General features: G+C 46.0%; 1 protein-coding gene across 8 annotated transcripts in view; it reads right to left on the bottom strand.

Moving 5' to 3' along the window:
* PDE4D (phosphodiesterase 4D) overlaps nucleotides 1-16,185 on the bottom strand; it is a gene marked incomplete at its 3' end in the record, with an annotated part of 612,406 nt that overhangs the window by 281,018 nt on the left and 315,203 nt on the right. Inside the window, exon 1 of one of the 8 annotated variants that reach the window (XM_083403913.1) lies at nucleotides 5,482-13,058. The exons of the other annotated variants lie outside the window; for them this stretch is intronic. Within the exon in view, the coding sequence (XP_083260039.1) occupies nucleotides 5,482-5,534 (53 nt within the window). The 5' untranslated portion in view covers nucleotides 5,535-13,058. Of the gene's footprint in view, nucleotides 1-5,481; nucleotides 13,059-16,185 lie in introns of those variants that run through there. 8 annotated transcript variants of the gene reach the window in all.

Genomic DNA, 16,185 nt, shown 5'->3' with positions numbered 1-16,185 from the left:
GCGTGAACAAGTACTTTCTTTTATCCATCTTGAATCTTCCAACAATCCTTTGAGCATAAGCAAACCAACTTATTCTGAGTTTTAAAAAAACAACCACCCCAGGTATAGTATTAAACTGGCCAACATACCAAAGTGGGCCATGATCTTAAGCTACACATCCCAACACTTTATCAAGTCCACACTAGAGGATGGTCATGCTCAGAAGAATAGCTGGAGTGTGTCTGTCCCATCCCAGATTCCCTAAGACAGGAGGTGAATCAGCCAAAAGACACCTCCTGGCAAGGCAAGGGCATGTGGTCAGAGTCCTGGTGACCAAAGTCCATGCCTAGCCAACTCAGAGGCTTCATACTGTCCACCAATTGTACAGCATGATGCTGCACATTTTTAGTTTCTGTTATGCCTCAAGGAGAAACAAAGGAACATAGGAAGTTACCTTGCTCCATATTGGACTAGTTTGTCCGTCTAACCTAGTACAGCTTACTCGAGTATATCTTCTTCCGGTAAACATTTTTCAATTGGACATGCTAGGGATCAAACCTAGGACCTTTAACACACGCAAGGCACGTGCTCTGCTGCTGAGCCTAAGGACTTGTGTAGCTCCCAAGGCTGCATCTCAGACAAGGCGGTTTTGACTTAAAGCTCTACAGAGTCCCAGATGTGTAAACCCGGTGAATTGTGAACTGCACATTCTTACTGCATTTCCCCCCTAAAAGCTGTACAAGATAGATAGAATGTTTTTAATTCACTGTCCTGTGGGAAGAACAAACAATCACATCCAAAACCACAAAGTATTACAACCGACCTTCTATATTAAGAACCAGGTAAAGATCTACAATCCTTATCTGGCTGTAAGGTAGATTCTGTAATTAAGCAGCATGCTTATTTTTATTTGATTTGGTATTAACATAAGGCTGCATGAGGAAATCCGGTCAATAAGCTGTTAGTGTTGAAGGTGTTAGAAATAAAGAATACACACACACACACACACTGAACATCCTTCACAAATGCATTCTAAGTTCGACAGATTTCATCCCAGTAAAAACAGTGTTCTTCCTTACTACTAAAAATCCACCAAGAAACACAGCCTTTTCTTTATGGAAGGGATGGGGAACCAGATGTTGCTGGACTAAAGTACCATCAATCCCTGACCACTGGCCATGCTGGCTGGAGCTGAAGTCTAAAAACACCTGGAGGGCCGGAGGTTCCCCATCCATGCCTTACGGTGTCATCCCAAACCATCAGTGCCAGTGCCAGGTTTTGCTGGGGTTCCCCCCCCCCGAGTGCAACCCACCCCCAACCACAAGAGTTGTCTCTTTTTCTTGGACTCAATCTGCACAACCTTCCAGAGGGAGAGGTAAAGGGAGAGAAGAGGTTTCTGCTCCTTTCCTTGCCAGATCACTCAGAAATGGCAACTGACTAGGTTATAAGACCAGGAGTCTCATGATGGGCAGTGGCCCCAAGGCATCATGGGCGCCCCATGTCAACCAGTTCGTTTCTCTGTACAGTGGTACCTCAGATTAAGTACTTAATTCGTTCCGGAGGTAAGTTCTTAACCTGAAACTGTTCTTAACCTGAAGCACCACTTTAGCTAGTGGGGCCTCCTGCTGCTGCTGCGCCGCCGGAGCACGATTTCTGTTCTCATCCTGAAGCAAAGTTCTTAACCCGAGGTAATATTTATGCGTTAGCAGAGTCTGTAACCTGAAGCGAATGTAACCTGAAGCGTATGTAACCCGAGGTACCACTGTACCAATTGCTACTAAAGTAATTCTGTCCTTCCACCCATAGAGTCCATTCCTCATTAGGTCTCAATTTCTAAGAATTATCTTGGAAACATAGGATACTTCTTTAAACCAAGTCAGATCATTAATTCATCGAGGTCAGCACTGCCCATGGTTGACCGGCAGCAGCTCTCCAGAATTTCAGGGGAGAACCCTTCCTAGTCCTAGCTGGAAATGTTGGGAGATGGAACCTGGGACCTTTTGCAGGAAAAGCATGTTCTCTGCTGCTGAGCTATGACACTTGGATACTGCTAAAAACGAGTCTGAGCATCCTATATCATTGATACACATATGTAGAGAGCATATGTGGAGAGCAGACATTTGAAATCCATCCTAACCAATGCTAGAAAAAGGCAGAGGGGTCAATGAGCCAGGCTGGGCCAGGTCTAACCATATCAAGAACCAGCCCTGGAGCCTAATTTCCTGAACCAGGAACCACACCTACCTCCTGCAGGTCAGGATTCAGTTTCAACTTACTGGCCATCATTCAGCCCACCACTGCATCCAGCCACTGGTCCATGACCACCTCACCCTATTTCTGTCAGGAGTGCGTGAAGAAGCCAGGCCCTGTGACTGGTAGGGCTTCGCAGGACTGGGGCTTTCCTAAGTTTGTTCTGAAGAGGCAAGGCGCAGACGCACAGGTGAGGCCAGTTGGTAACTCACAGCACCTGGTGGCAAGAGCCAGGAAGGGCTATAAGGTCAGCATTTCCCTTCGGCTCTTTGCTATAGCAACACGCTTCCTGCCTTTGGCTTCTTGACTCCTTGCTTCCTGATCCTTAGACCCTTGACTCCTGGTTTCCTGACCCTCGGACCCTTGGCTTCTTGATTCCTGGCTTCTGGGCTCCTGTTCCTGCTCCCACCCCACCGTCTTGCCCCCAGTCCCGACGTCCTCCGCCAAGACTTTGACCGCCCATAAACCGGACCGTGACAATTTCTCTGTTACCTGCCTGTTGATGCCACTGTGCCCCAAATCTCCCAACAAGTTCCTATACATGTTAATCAGCACTGGGGACAGGATGGAGCCTTGTGGCATCTCACCATCTAATAGCCAAGCTGCCAAGGTACTATCAACAAATATTGTGACATGAAACTGACCCGAAGATCCAAGCAAAACCACTTTAACAAAGTGTCCCACTCTCTATGCCCAAGCCACAAATATGAAAAGCACAAACAGGGTAACATTCCTTATCTCTCTTCCAATAAAGGTAACCCATCAACGCCAATCCAATCGCAAACCCAGGCCTGAATCCAGGATCAGAGGCTGCATGCCTATGGAAACCAATCACTTGAAAAACAACATTGAGAGAGGGCTATTGTGCTCATGTCCTGCCTGGGGGGTTTTCCATAGGATGATAGACTTGACATGCCTTTGTCCCAGGGCTCTTCTTTTGCTCTTCTTCAGGGGTGTCATGCTTCCAAGCTAATGCCACATAGCCCTTTTCCATTCAGTGCCTGAAGGTGGCTTTGGGATCATTCAGCTAAAGCAGAGACGTGGAACCTGTGACCCTCCAGCTGTTGATGGACTTCAACTCCCTTCATCCCTGACCACTGACCATGCTGGCTGGGGCTGATGGGAGCTGTAGTTCAACTACCATCGTAAGAGCTTCCCATCCCTAAAGGCACCACTGTGGGTCTTATTTTTCAATCCACAAAGACTTTCCTTCCCCTGCAAAGGTTTGAGTGTAGCTCCTTTTCTTTCTTTCTTTACCCAATGCTTGCTTTAGACAGTCTTTGCACATGAATGGGGATGCTAATATGCTACCCCTACCTGTTCTGAACTAGAGCTTTTCCTTCTTTTTAATGGCACACACAGATGGAAAATGGAGAGAGGGGAATTGCACTCTCTCTGGAATCTGTTGCCTGAAGCTCCATTTTTAATGGTAAGGCAAACCATGGTTTACCAATTTCCCTTTAGGTAAGCTGCTTATTTGTAGTAGGACCAGGCCAAAGCACATCCATCATAAAGTTTCAGGGGCTTTGCCCAGCTTTTGACTGGATCAATGTCAGGTGTGAGTGGTCTTTTCCATGATGTGTAAATAAATACAGTATTTTTTGCACAATAACACTCACTTTTTTCCTCCTAGAAAGTAAGGGGAAATGTCTGTGCGTGTTATGGAGGGAATGCCTATGGGTGGCATGCCTACGGATTTGCCTCCTCTAAAAACTACGTGTGTGTTATGGTTGGGTGCGTGTTATAGAGCGAAAAATACGGTATGTGGTAAGACAGCAACAATTGCAACACTGACCCAGGATGATCCCGAATTGAGCTGAGGGTGGCAAGGCCTTGCATCAAATTTCCCACCTGCTTCAGTTTCACACACAAAGAACTTTTATTATCACAGATGGAAAGTTAGAAGGCTGACAGAAGAAAAATGCGGCTCAAATGCAGGGGGACGGGAATAACTTTTAAAATATTGATATTGTAATGACTCATTTACTGATCACATATGCTCTCTTTTATATGTGACAGATTTTAAAAAATGGTATATGTAAGGAAAACTGACATAAGGATGCGGGTGGAAATGTTCACTGGAGAAGAAAAGGAAATTTTGGATTTCTACAGTTACGTATGATGTTTCAGGGATGCTAATGCTGCCACCCAATGCCTTTAAATGTATTGCTTCGGTGCTGAGGAGAGCAGTATTCAAGACAAGAAGCATCAATTAATAAAGCTTTTAACCAAGCACCACATTAATTGGGTCGCTTGGAAAAACCCCTCTTCCTGTTACTCCATTATAATCTTCATAATGGATGTGTTACAGCAATCCAAGAGGCTCCCTCTCTGCACCACTTTTAAATAAATAACATGGAATCTTGCCATGCCTGACAATGCATAGGTACTAGGACCTTTTTGAAAGCAAGCCTCCTCCCACCACTAAAAAATAAATAAAATCCTAGTCATTCTTTTATCAATCTTCCCATACCTATGCATTATCAGGCATTGTTAAACAGTATGCTCTAGAATAAGCAGATTTATCCACTTTCTAGAGCATACTGTTTAACAACCGTGTAAGCAAACCCATCTTATTATATAACAAAATAGAAAGGGTTATATTAAGTCACACTGCCTGGATTGTATAAGGGAGCAAAAAATAATAAAAATATGCAACTAATCCCTGATGTTTCTTTGACGTTGCACACAAAAGAAGGGAGGGGAAAATAGTCCCTTGGCATGCATTTCTTAGAGAAAGCATCATTCGTATTCTGGTGCATACCCTAGCAAAAAGGGGGTGGGGCAGAGGGAGGAGAGGAGGAGGAAAGGCAGAAAGGAAAAGGGAGGAAAAAACAGCCCTTTTCACCAAATACCCCTTCACTGAAGCAGGGAAAGACTTGTCTGGAAAAACACTGAGCCTAAGAATTAACTTGAAAGAGTTAAAACAAAAACAGAAGTTCTATTTTCTGTTAAAGTCATCAAATTCAACAAGGCGACAGAAAGGGGAGGGGATGTGTTTTCATGGTGCTGGATTAAAGGAAAAACAAGAATGACATCATAAAATGTACACATTTTCCCTGCTGGGTTTCTCTTGCGTTGTAAAACTTGCATTACATCCCCAGTGTGGGATTTATTTATTTTTAATGCACCTCTCGATTACAGATCCTCACTTGCATCGCCATCCCTGGGTGCTAAGGAATCGATTGTCACAGCGTACAGCAAACAAGTATTGGGATAACTCCACATTGAAGTGTGCAGCGGTTTACTCACCATATCCACGAATGCCTCCTGAATGGAAAATTGTTTACATGCATCATGTTCATGGTTCTATCGGCCTCAGTCTTTTCCTTGTCCAAAAGCTTTATCTGTTACGGAATTCATAGATACATTCCGCAACAACTGCAGCATCAGTTAGTGTCATGGGCTATTGCAAAAAAGTATTGTATTCCACGTAAGTGAGAATCTCCAGGATTCAAGGGCAGAATTTCCAGAAGGTTTTCTAGCTATGCGTCCATCCATTAATGCAATTCACTAGTATTTCGTTTTTTAAAAATCACAAAAGGAATCATATATGTTTAACAACTTATCCTAAATGAAGGCAACGGTTCCCCTTGATAAATCCCAGGTATAAATTAAAGCATCTTCTTGTGCAGCAGCATTTTAGACAGTAGGAAAAGGTTAGTCAAAAGAGAGTTTCTTGCCATCTGTGCTAGATCAGTTTTTAAGAGGAAATGCAAAACTTCACATGGTTTTGCCATGCTGTCCTTTAGAAACAAGTATTGCTTTTTCTTCCTTCTCAAACACATATTCATCAGTGGTTGCTTGAATTGTGTTTCCTCTCTTTGCAAGAAAGACCAGACAAAGAATGGAGGCTGATCCAACACAGAGCAAACTTTTCATCTGGAAATGTAGGCTCTCCACTCTCTGCCTGATAGGAGGGAGCCTTAAGGAAGTGTGTTATGCTATTTTCCTGCTCCATAAGATAAGACTACAATGAAATACCATTATGCACTGAAGTTGTTGTCATGATCCGACTCCAAGTTGCCATTTAACCCCATAATAAAGCTGTCTTCTACCTGGAAGAAAAAATGACTAATGCTGCAATACCACACACACTTAGGAGGTAATAAGTCCCATTAAAACCACTGAGGCTTACTTCTGAGTAAACACACCGACGGTCGTGATGGAAGTGATCGATTCCTTTGCTGCAGAGCCTTGTTTTCTAACTAAATATTCTACTTTGTGTGCACCTTCACGTCTTGGCAGAATTAGGCGGAGAGTTTCAAGTCCTAAGTAATCAAAGAATCCCTTCCCTGGAGTTTCTCCTCTTCTTTTTTCCCAGTTTCCCCCCCGCCAGCAATCGGCTTCTCAACACCGGTTATTCTTACTCCTGAATGTCTGGCCACATCCTTGGATAGGTAGAGCGTGAAGTTCAGGCAAAGCCAGGCTTAGACCTTCCGGACCAAACGGTGCAGGCAGCAGGATGTTGCTGGTCTCCTCCTCCTGCGTCCCCTTCGACCCCCTTTGTCTCCTTTTCTTACGGAAGGGCTCAGGACACTTGCAGGCGAGTCTGTGCCACGAGAATTGTGCAGCAGAATTAGCTCCAGGCTGCAGCGAGCGCGGCTGCCCGACAGAGGATGTGCTCGCGTCAAGGGGCCCCTCTAGGTGGGTTCTCCATCCTGCCACCGCGGCTCCTCTGGCGCTTTTCACCGACGGCTCCGAGAGGGGCGCCGCTCCGTTATAGCAAAAGGTGGGTGGCAGAAAATAGAGCTGTGCCTTTTTTAAAAATTAAAAATAATACACAAAACCAGGCTTGCCTACCTTCCATGAGCCCTGCTCCTTAAAAGCAAGCAACACGCCAAATATTCCACCAGCCTATTTTGCAAGATTTGCTTTTTTTTCTTTCTTTTGGAATGACATGACGTTCAACCTCCCTCTTTTGTTTCTCCCCCCCCCCTCCTCGCTAAGGGGCGGGAGCGGGGCGGGGACGCTCACCAGGTCCACCCGGGCTTTGCATCGCCCAAGCAGCCGCCGTGACGGATCAGGCTCCCCACTCAGCTATTTGGGGAGGAAATCCTGTACGACGAGCGTCACACACAAGGACAACAATCCCATAAACGGCTCGCCCGGTCATAAAAGGCTCCTTGCCGAGGAGTGTCCGCGATAAGAGGCGCCGCGAGCGCGCTCTTTTGGCGCTGCCTATTTCCTCTACGCCGGCGCGCCGGGCTGCTGCGTGCAGCAGCTGCGCGCCTCTCCAAGGAGCCCGCGGCCCTGTGGTCATCGGAGAGCGAGAACCAGGCAGCAAACTATTGGGGACTAAAGGGATCTTGGGGGCGAAGGTGCCTTTGTTAGGAACAAAGCAGCTGCTGCTGCCGATTGGTAGGAGGTAGACCGGGCGCTCTCCTCCTTCCCGCCCCCACCGGCTGCTGAGACCGGGGCGCCGGGAAGGTAGAAGGGGGTGTGGCGACGAGGCGATTGCCAGGCGAGTCACGCTGCTCCAAGTTTCCTTCTCTCTCTCTCTCCCCCGCTCCCCACCCAGCTGCATTTCCAATACATGACGGGTCAAGCAGGGTGCAGGTTGGATGAGCATGCAGGAATACTGTAGTGAAATAATAAATGCCTCCATCAAAGAAACGTTTGCGATTCAGTTTCCTTTCTTGTTTGAGCTGCAGGTTGGTTGGTTGGTTGGTTGGTTGGTTGGTTAAATACACACACACCTCTGCAAAGTACATTGAAAGAAAACACGGAATGGAAAAACAAAATGAAAATGAAATGGAAAAGCACCATTTCAGCCGAACGCAGCCTTTGGCCAATTTCATTCAGAGCCTGCATTCTCTCTCCAAGCTGTTGGTAAAGGCTATGACTCATCTTGCTGTAGAATGTCTTGTACGCCGCGGATGCGACACTATTTTTTTTTCTTCCTTTTTTCCCTCCCTTTTTTTTTTAAACTGAAACGCTGGGATTGCCTAAAAGCGTCTGGGTTCTTGGCGCAGTACAAGAGAGGGAGATTCTGCCCCAAATAACAATATGCGTAATAAAGAAACGCAGCACGCAGCCACCGGCCGGAGAGTGCAAAAAATATCAATATATACAAACACGCAAGGATGAGTTCACACGTGCCTGGCACTTGGTGGTAAGTGCTGCTCCACTTGGAATGGACTGCCTTGGAAGACAGCAGACTCTCCTTCATTGGAGGTTTTTAAACAGGTTTCTTTAGCTGTGATTCCTGCATTGAGGGGTTGGACTAGATGACCCCTGGGATCCCTTCCAACTCTATGATCACTGCAGCATGAAGTAATGAATGGGGAAGAACAGCCATGACAGATCATACACCAGAAGCAACATTCTCATTTCATCACACTATGCAACCAAGCTCCTGTGTGTAACCTCCTTCCAGTAACACAGATCCCTGTACAAGTCTGATCAGGATGCACAGACAGTGCCAGACAGAGGCAAAGGGGAAAGCACCACGCACATAAGCTGCACTCCTGCCACCCTGGTGGAGGCTGGTGGTACCTTAGGGGAAATGGGGCACGGCCCCACCAACCACACCCACCTGCCTTCTTACAGCTACTCCAGGAAGTGGCACTGCCTATCAGCCTCCTCCTCCTCAGTCTCTGTGTGGTACAACTAAGCAGGGAAGAGGACAGGGACAAAACCAGCTGGCTCTCAAGCTGGAATAGCTCAGTTGGTAGAGCATGAGACTCTTAATCTCAGGGCCATGGGTTTGAGCCCCACATAGGGCAAAAAGTTCCTGCATTGCAGAGGGTTGGACTAGATGATTCTACAATTCTGTGATTCTATTATTCTGCCTGCCATTGGCTCTGGCTCCACCTGCCGCTGTGCTCCCTGACATGAAAGTTACTGAGAGATTGGCTTGGCATGTGTCTGTTTGCTCCCTTTTTTGCATTGTCTCTTAGCACATCACTTCTCTCCCCCCCCCCATGTGTGCATGAATTGGCATGCATGAAAGAGAGGGGGGCGGGGAAATAAATAGATGGTGGTACTGTAAGGTCAGGGTTTAGAGACAAAAGTCTAGGTTCTCGCTCAGCAGATGAGAAGGAGAGTTTTGCAATAAGTGAAATAACACTTATGGAGCCCTATAACCCACTTAAGACCATTAGGTTCAGAGTCTAAAATTATCTAACAGCACCACTGGAATTGGACCATGGTTGACGTGCTCCGGGATTCACTGCAAAAGATCCCCCAAACTTGCTTTCATGCAAAAACTTCGAGTTGACCATTCTTGCCCACTAAGAAGTGCCCCATATGGTGTTGAATTGTCAAGGCCAAATCAACATCAGGAGATAAGTCCCATGCCAGTGCATAAAGAACGGAAACAAAACATTCCAACATAGGAGCCTACCAGGTTATTCCAGGTTAAACTACTTGCCCATACAGGTTAAACTATTTGTCCCAGAATTGTCTATTAAGTATTATCTACTCTGACCGTCAGTGTCTCTCTGGGATCTCAATACTTAATAACATTATACAACTCTGTAAGCGAAATAAATGTTTAACATTCACCTGAATTTTAATCTTCTTTATTAGAAAGGGCAGTTGTGAGTATTAAATAAAACAATTCTAAATGGAAAATGTGGTGATGTCTTTGCTAATGCTGAAGGCTTGGTGTTTCATTAGTTGGATTAGCCATATTTTCCATAATTGGAAGTTCTGACATGTCTGCTTTTAGCTTTCCTCAGAGATCAGATTGCTCTGAAGTCAGAAGTCAGGGTTGGATTTGTCCTCCTCTGCCACTGCAGCCCTCATGGCATAGGAACCACTTCACCAACCCCTTCAAAAGTGTGATCTTACGTGGTGGTGGGCTGTGTGTGAATAATGCAACAAGGGAGGCAGAAGCTGTTAGCATACAACAGTCCCATCCCAGCAGTCCTGCTTAAGCAAATACAGTCTTCCCTGCTTCAGACAGTTGCCCTCCATCTCACAGTGAAGGTTGGAGCTAGCATACTTGTTCCCATTGCACCCTGCACATCCTACACCTTCAGACAGCCACAGCTTCCCCCAAAGAGTGCTGGGAATGGTAGTTCATTAAGAGCACTGAGAGTTGTTAGGTGATCCTTATTCTCCTCAGAGTGTGACAATTCCCAGAGTTCCTAAGAAAGGAGGCCTTGATTGCTTCAGCACCCAGGGGTCTCCTAACAACTCTCAGGAAACTTTGGGGAAAGTCATGTATGATTTTGCTTTAAATGTATAGTTCAGACAGGGCCTAAAGCAGATGCTGGGACACGAGTGGTGCTGTGGGTTAAACTACAGAGCCTAGGGCTTGCTGATCAGAAGGTCGGCGGTTCAAATCCCTGCAACAGAGTGAGCTCCCATTCCTGTCCCAGCTCCTGCCAACCTAGCAGTTCCAAAGCACATCAACGTGCAAGTAGATAAATAGGTACTCCACCAGTGGGAAGGTAAACAGCATTTCTGTGCGCTGCTCTGGTTCGCCAGAAGTGGCTTAGTCATGCTGACCACATGACCCAGAAGCTGCCTGCGGACAAACGCCGGCTCCCTCGGCCAGTAAAGCGAGATGAGCGCCGCAACCCCAGAGTTGTCCGCGACTGGACCTTTTTTAAAGCAGATGCAGTAGCCTCCAGGTAGCCAAGCACAGAAAGATTTACAAATGTGTGTGTGTGTATGTCAAATTCCAGAGGGGCCATCCTGTTAGGTTGCAATAGATTATAATGGATTGCTTTGAAGTCACTTCAGCACCAGATGAAAACAAAAACCGGCCCCCAACTGCCCCATCTTGCTTTGTCCTGTATTTTGCCAGAACAAAGGTGGCAACCCTATAACCCCACTAAATAGAGATTTTCCCCACTGTGGGTCTAATAGCAGCTCTGGGAGTTCCAAAAAAATCTCCCAAATAGCAGCTTCAAAAGATCCAAACACCTCCAGCAAATGCCTGTTTTAGTTCATCTCCAAAATTAAGCATCTGCCTCATCAGAATAAAAGCAGCTTCTGCCTCACCTCTTGAATAAACGAAGCTGCATCCATCAGACCATCCTGTGAATACACCAGAGTGCTTGTGGGCTGGAACAGATCCATTTTCCCCACATGCACTTGATTGCTTGTTTTGGTTCTTGTTCTTGTTTTATTATGTATTTTGTGTTTTGATCTTGTATTTTTATGCTGTGAAGCACCCTGAGATCTTCGGGTGAAGGGTGGCATACAAATTTAATAAGCAACAATAGCAGCAACTCTGTCTCAATGCCTCCTGCCCACAGTGGTGGAGGCTGCTTTATATTTTGTCAACATCCTTCTGAAGCCAGTGCTTCCAAGGCGGTATGAGAAGCTGTAAACTCAGTAGCAATGTTGAATGTTGCCCTCGACTTGCAGATCGTTCTTCAGGTTCATGCAAACCAGTTGTGGATGTCGCAACAGCACACTGTAGACCTGCGTTTGGCTTGTTGTTTGCTATAAACTCTTTAATCTGCCAGGGTGCTTCCAGATGGAGGATGTTTGTGGCTTCATCACTACCAGTCCCAGAGGGGCTGTGATGATCTTAGCACTGATTTCCAGTTGCTCAAGAGCACAGCAGGGAATTAGCAAGGCCAGCAGATGTGACAAAGTGCAGAGAAGCGCCTACCCTGGGACTACGGCACACAGTGCTGCAAGACTGTGTACCTCTCTTTTCATCCCCCAAGAATGCTTCCTGCCCTTGTGGTTTAGAGGTAAGTCATTCAGTCAGCTGTGTGGAGGCTGTTGTTCGGATATAGTCTCAGCAAGGATATTCCCTATTGTATCGCACTACCTTCAGGCATAAGGGACGTGGGTGGCGCTGTGGGTTAAACCACAGAGCCTAGGACTTGCTGATCAGAAGGTCGTGGTTCGAATCCCCGTGACGGGGTGAGTACCTGTTGCTCTGCCCCAGCTCCTGCCCACCTAGCAGTTTGAAAGCACGTCAAAGTGCAAGTAGATAAATAGGTACCGCTCCGGCAGGAAGGTAAACGGCGTTTCAGTGCGCTGCTCTGCTTTGCCAGAAGCGGCTTAGTCATGCTGGCCACAAGACCCGGTAGCTGTATGCCGGCTCCCTCGGGCCAATAAAGCGAGATGAGCGCCGCAACCCCAGAGTCGGTCACAGCTGGACCTAATGGTCAGGGGTCCCTTTACCTTTACCTACTTTCAGGCATAAGTGGTTTTCATCTTAGCCCTTTTCTCCTGAATTACCACCCTTGCTAGCCCATTCTTATAGACCATCTAGGGGATCTTGTCATCGGCCCAGTGCATTTCCGTTCTTTTTTTTTTTTTAGTGCTGCCCACCGGTGCTTTTTCAGATCTTTCTTAATAATAAAATGTAATTGCAGCAGCAGTCAGCTGTCAGGGACTAGGTGGACAAAGAGGAGTGGTGGGAGACACCAGCCAATGAACCCCCCAGGGAAACCCCAGAGGAGGAAGGCTCAGAGCCAAGGGATCAGTGGTGGGACACTGAGGAGAGGTCAGAGGGAGAAGATTGGGAGGAGAGGCTGGATGCTGAAGGGGCAACAGGGTTTAGTGAGCTGGGAGAGCTGGTGACAAGGAGCAGTTCAGACTCCGAGGCTGAAGCAAAGGAGGTGGGTTAAGAGGATGCTGTAGAATCCAAGGACTCGCCCTCTTCTATGGCAACAAGTTCCCCCCCTTCTTGGTCTCAACAAATGCATAGGATAATGAGGAGGGCAGAACAGAGACCAGAGGTGCGCAGATGTAGTTTGAGACTGCTTGGGAGACATCCAGGAGAGTAGGAGCCTTAGAGAGGTGTGGAAGGACCTTCAGTCCTGGCAACTGCTCCATAGGAGCGAGACCTACTGGGAAGTATTGCTGAGTTGCATGCTGTTTTCTTGAATAAAGAGTTAACTTCACAGACAGCTGACTTTGCCTCATCGTTCTGACCTGCATCTGACTCCAGCCCTAAAATCGGCCTACTATGGATAGGCAAGCATTCACTATTGAGGCTCCCATACCTTGTACATTATTCCTCCCTATTTGCAGGTTCGGCCTATTTTATTTATTCCCGATGAGCGCAAGCAGGTTTGAATATCCTATTACTTGCCCCAGTTTCTCTACCCTCATTGAGGAGATGGAGAATTTCATGGTTGATCTCTCATTCTTAACCTTTTGATTTCATACCAATTCCCTCCCCAATAAAACAATTAAAAGGAAATAAAGGAAAGCAGCAATTAACATACACAAATGGTGACAACTAAAACTGATAAAAGGGCAATTAAGGGAGGGCATTCAAAATGCACTCAGTGAGAAATAATAAATAAACGCTTACACCGCAGACAGGAGACTCTCTGTTTGCCTGGTATGAGTGTACCAACGAACCACAAAAAATACAGGTGGATCAGCACATTAACCTTTCAAAGACATACTTCCAGCATTCAGTCCCATAGCAAAAATTCAGTCCCATAGCACATTCACCCACCTGCTCATGAATACTGGGAATGATAGTTTGTTAATAATAATAATAATTTTTTATCTATACCCTGCCCTTCCCAGTTCAAAAAACCAGGCTCAGGGGGGCTAACAACAAATTTAAAACACTTAATTGATGCAACAAAAAACAGCATAAAATACAGTATAAAACGTGAATAACAATAAATTCAGAATTCAAAAATCAATTTAGGGGGGAAATCCATCCAATAAACATTAGATGATCACCAGGGCTAGCTGGCTAAATTAGTTCTATTTGGGCCAGCGAGGAGACCAGGGGAGAATTAGCTGTGGGATCCCAGAGTGGGTAATCTTCATAAAAAGGGGAGGGGGAGGAAAGAAAGGGGGGGGAGATCAGGCTAACTTCAAATTGAAAGCTAGGCAGAAGGAATGTTAAATCCTGATGGGCCCTAGTCTCCTGGGACAGAGCATTCCACCAGGTCGGAGCCATCACTGAAAAGGCCCTGGCCCTGGTGGAGGATAATCTGACTTCCTTAGGGCCCGGGATGCTGGGAGCTGTAACTATGTGAAGTGCAAACTACAGTTCCCAGGATTCTTTTTGGGGGCGTGAGGAAGATGTGCATTCATTGTATGGTGTGTGCACAGCCCATGTGCCCTCTTTTCTGGTGAAGTATAGCTGGCCACCCTAAGTCATCTTCATTCTGTTCTGAATCCAAACGCAACAGTAAAAACTGCTCATCCTATGCACCTAGGATGCATAGAATGGTAGAGTTGGAAGGGACCCCGAGGATCATCTAGTCCAACCCCCTGCAACGCAGGAATCACCTGCCACTGAACTCAGCAGGATCCACTTCTAAGCAAGCATGATTATGATCAGGCTGCAACTGATGCTTCCCATGTCTTAACTGTGGGAGAGGAAGTGAGCTGTCAATGGCTACTGGCCATGGTGGTTATGCTCTGCCACCACAGATGGGAGGCTGCAATGCTTCTGAATGTCCATTGCTGGAAATCACAGGAGGGGAGAGTGCTTGTTCTCATGTTCTGCTTCCTGGTTTTCAATAGGCACCGTGAGAACAGGATGCTGTACAGTGGCACCTCGGGTTACAGGCGCTTCAGGTTACAGACGCTTCAGGTTACAGACTCCGCTAACCCAGAAATAGTACCTCGGATTAAGAACTTTGCTTCAGAATGAGAACAGAAATCGCGCGGTGGCGGCACAACGTAAGCAGGAGGCCCCATTAGCTAAAGTGGTGCTTCAGGTTAAGAACAGTTTCAGGTTAAGAATGGACCTCCAGAACGAATTAAGTTCTTAACCCGAGGTACCACTGTACAAGATAGGCCATTAGCTGATCCAGCAGCCTATTCTTATGTTCTTATGTGACATTAACCAAAATGTTTACAATATATAAAGTGTTTTGATGCATGCTCCAAGTTACACTTAGTACTGGTATAACGGTTCATCCTTTCTACTGCTCTTAAGACTCATTCCAAGAGAGATTAATGGTCTCTGGTGTCCTATTTTTCCTTGTTATTATTAGAAATGGACTCTGTTGGCACAATGACTAGTTAATGAGACAGACACGGCACCAACTAGTGGGTGTGGTAGCTGCAGCGTGTCAGAGGTTTGTATCATATGTTGCCAAGTGTAAAGGAAATGGCGTAAATGTAACCTTTGAGGTCTGCTATCAGCGGATCCATTCCATCAGCATGGGGTTTGTGGAATGATGGCCTGATCCTGGGACCCAATGCCATGCCAACCCTTGCCCTGCCTGCTTCTGTCAATAAAGATTCAGCCTGATTTTATCCCATCACCGTTGTACCGTCTGGTTATTTTGCAGCTCTCATGGGTCACATAATGCGCCTGCCTGGGCAAATAAAATTGCTCTTGACTATTGGCACCATATTAAAAATGTATTCATTATTATCCGTCAACAATAAAACATTAGCATAAGTATTTAAAGCTCAGTCAGATATAGCTTTTGAAGATGGCCAAGACCTGTTTTTTAAACCAAAATGTTGCTTTGTTACTCTTCTCATTTTGAATTTCAGACCTGTTAATATTCCATGCCATTTCACCATGTGCGGTATTATTTATACTGATTACAAGAAACACAGTCAAACCAATTTATTTCTGCATAATACTGTGTCACTAATTGCTTTAGTGCAATATCATATTATCCTGGGTGCAGGAGAGGAGGGATGTAAGTCAACAAAACCTTTCCAAAAGTGATTAATTCAAAATGTGATGCACTCACTCCTCATACTATGGCAAAGACTGGAGAGTTACTAAGTACTTGCAGAGCTTAATGCATCCCAAAGGGGTTTCCAGGTGTTCGGCACACGGACACCTGTTTTTTTAAAAAAATCTTATTAAAAGTGTAGATAAAAATCATTAAAAGGCAAGCATCTTTATCCTATGGACCAGGCTCTGAAAAGAATGTATGAGCATAACTGGATTCAGACCAAATGTCCAGCGCCCTGTTGCCAACAGCAGCTATCCAGATACTTCTGGGTCGTCCACAAGCAGAACACAATGGCCCCAGGTTTATCCCACTGTTCCCCAGTGACTGGCATTCAGAGGCAGGTTGTCCCTGA

Source organism: Podarcis tiliguerta, assembly GCF_965153285.1.
Source record: "Podarcis tiliguerta genome assembly, chromosome: 11".
Lineage (NCBI taxonomy): Eukaryota > Metazoa > Chordata > Lepidosauria > Squamata > Lacertidae > Podarcis > Podarcis tiliguerta.
The sequence above is the reverse complement of the archived record's forward strand: the minus strand, read 5'-3'. Positions and strand labels throughout refer to the sequence as shown.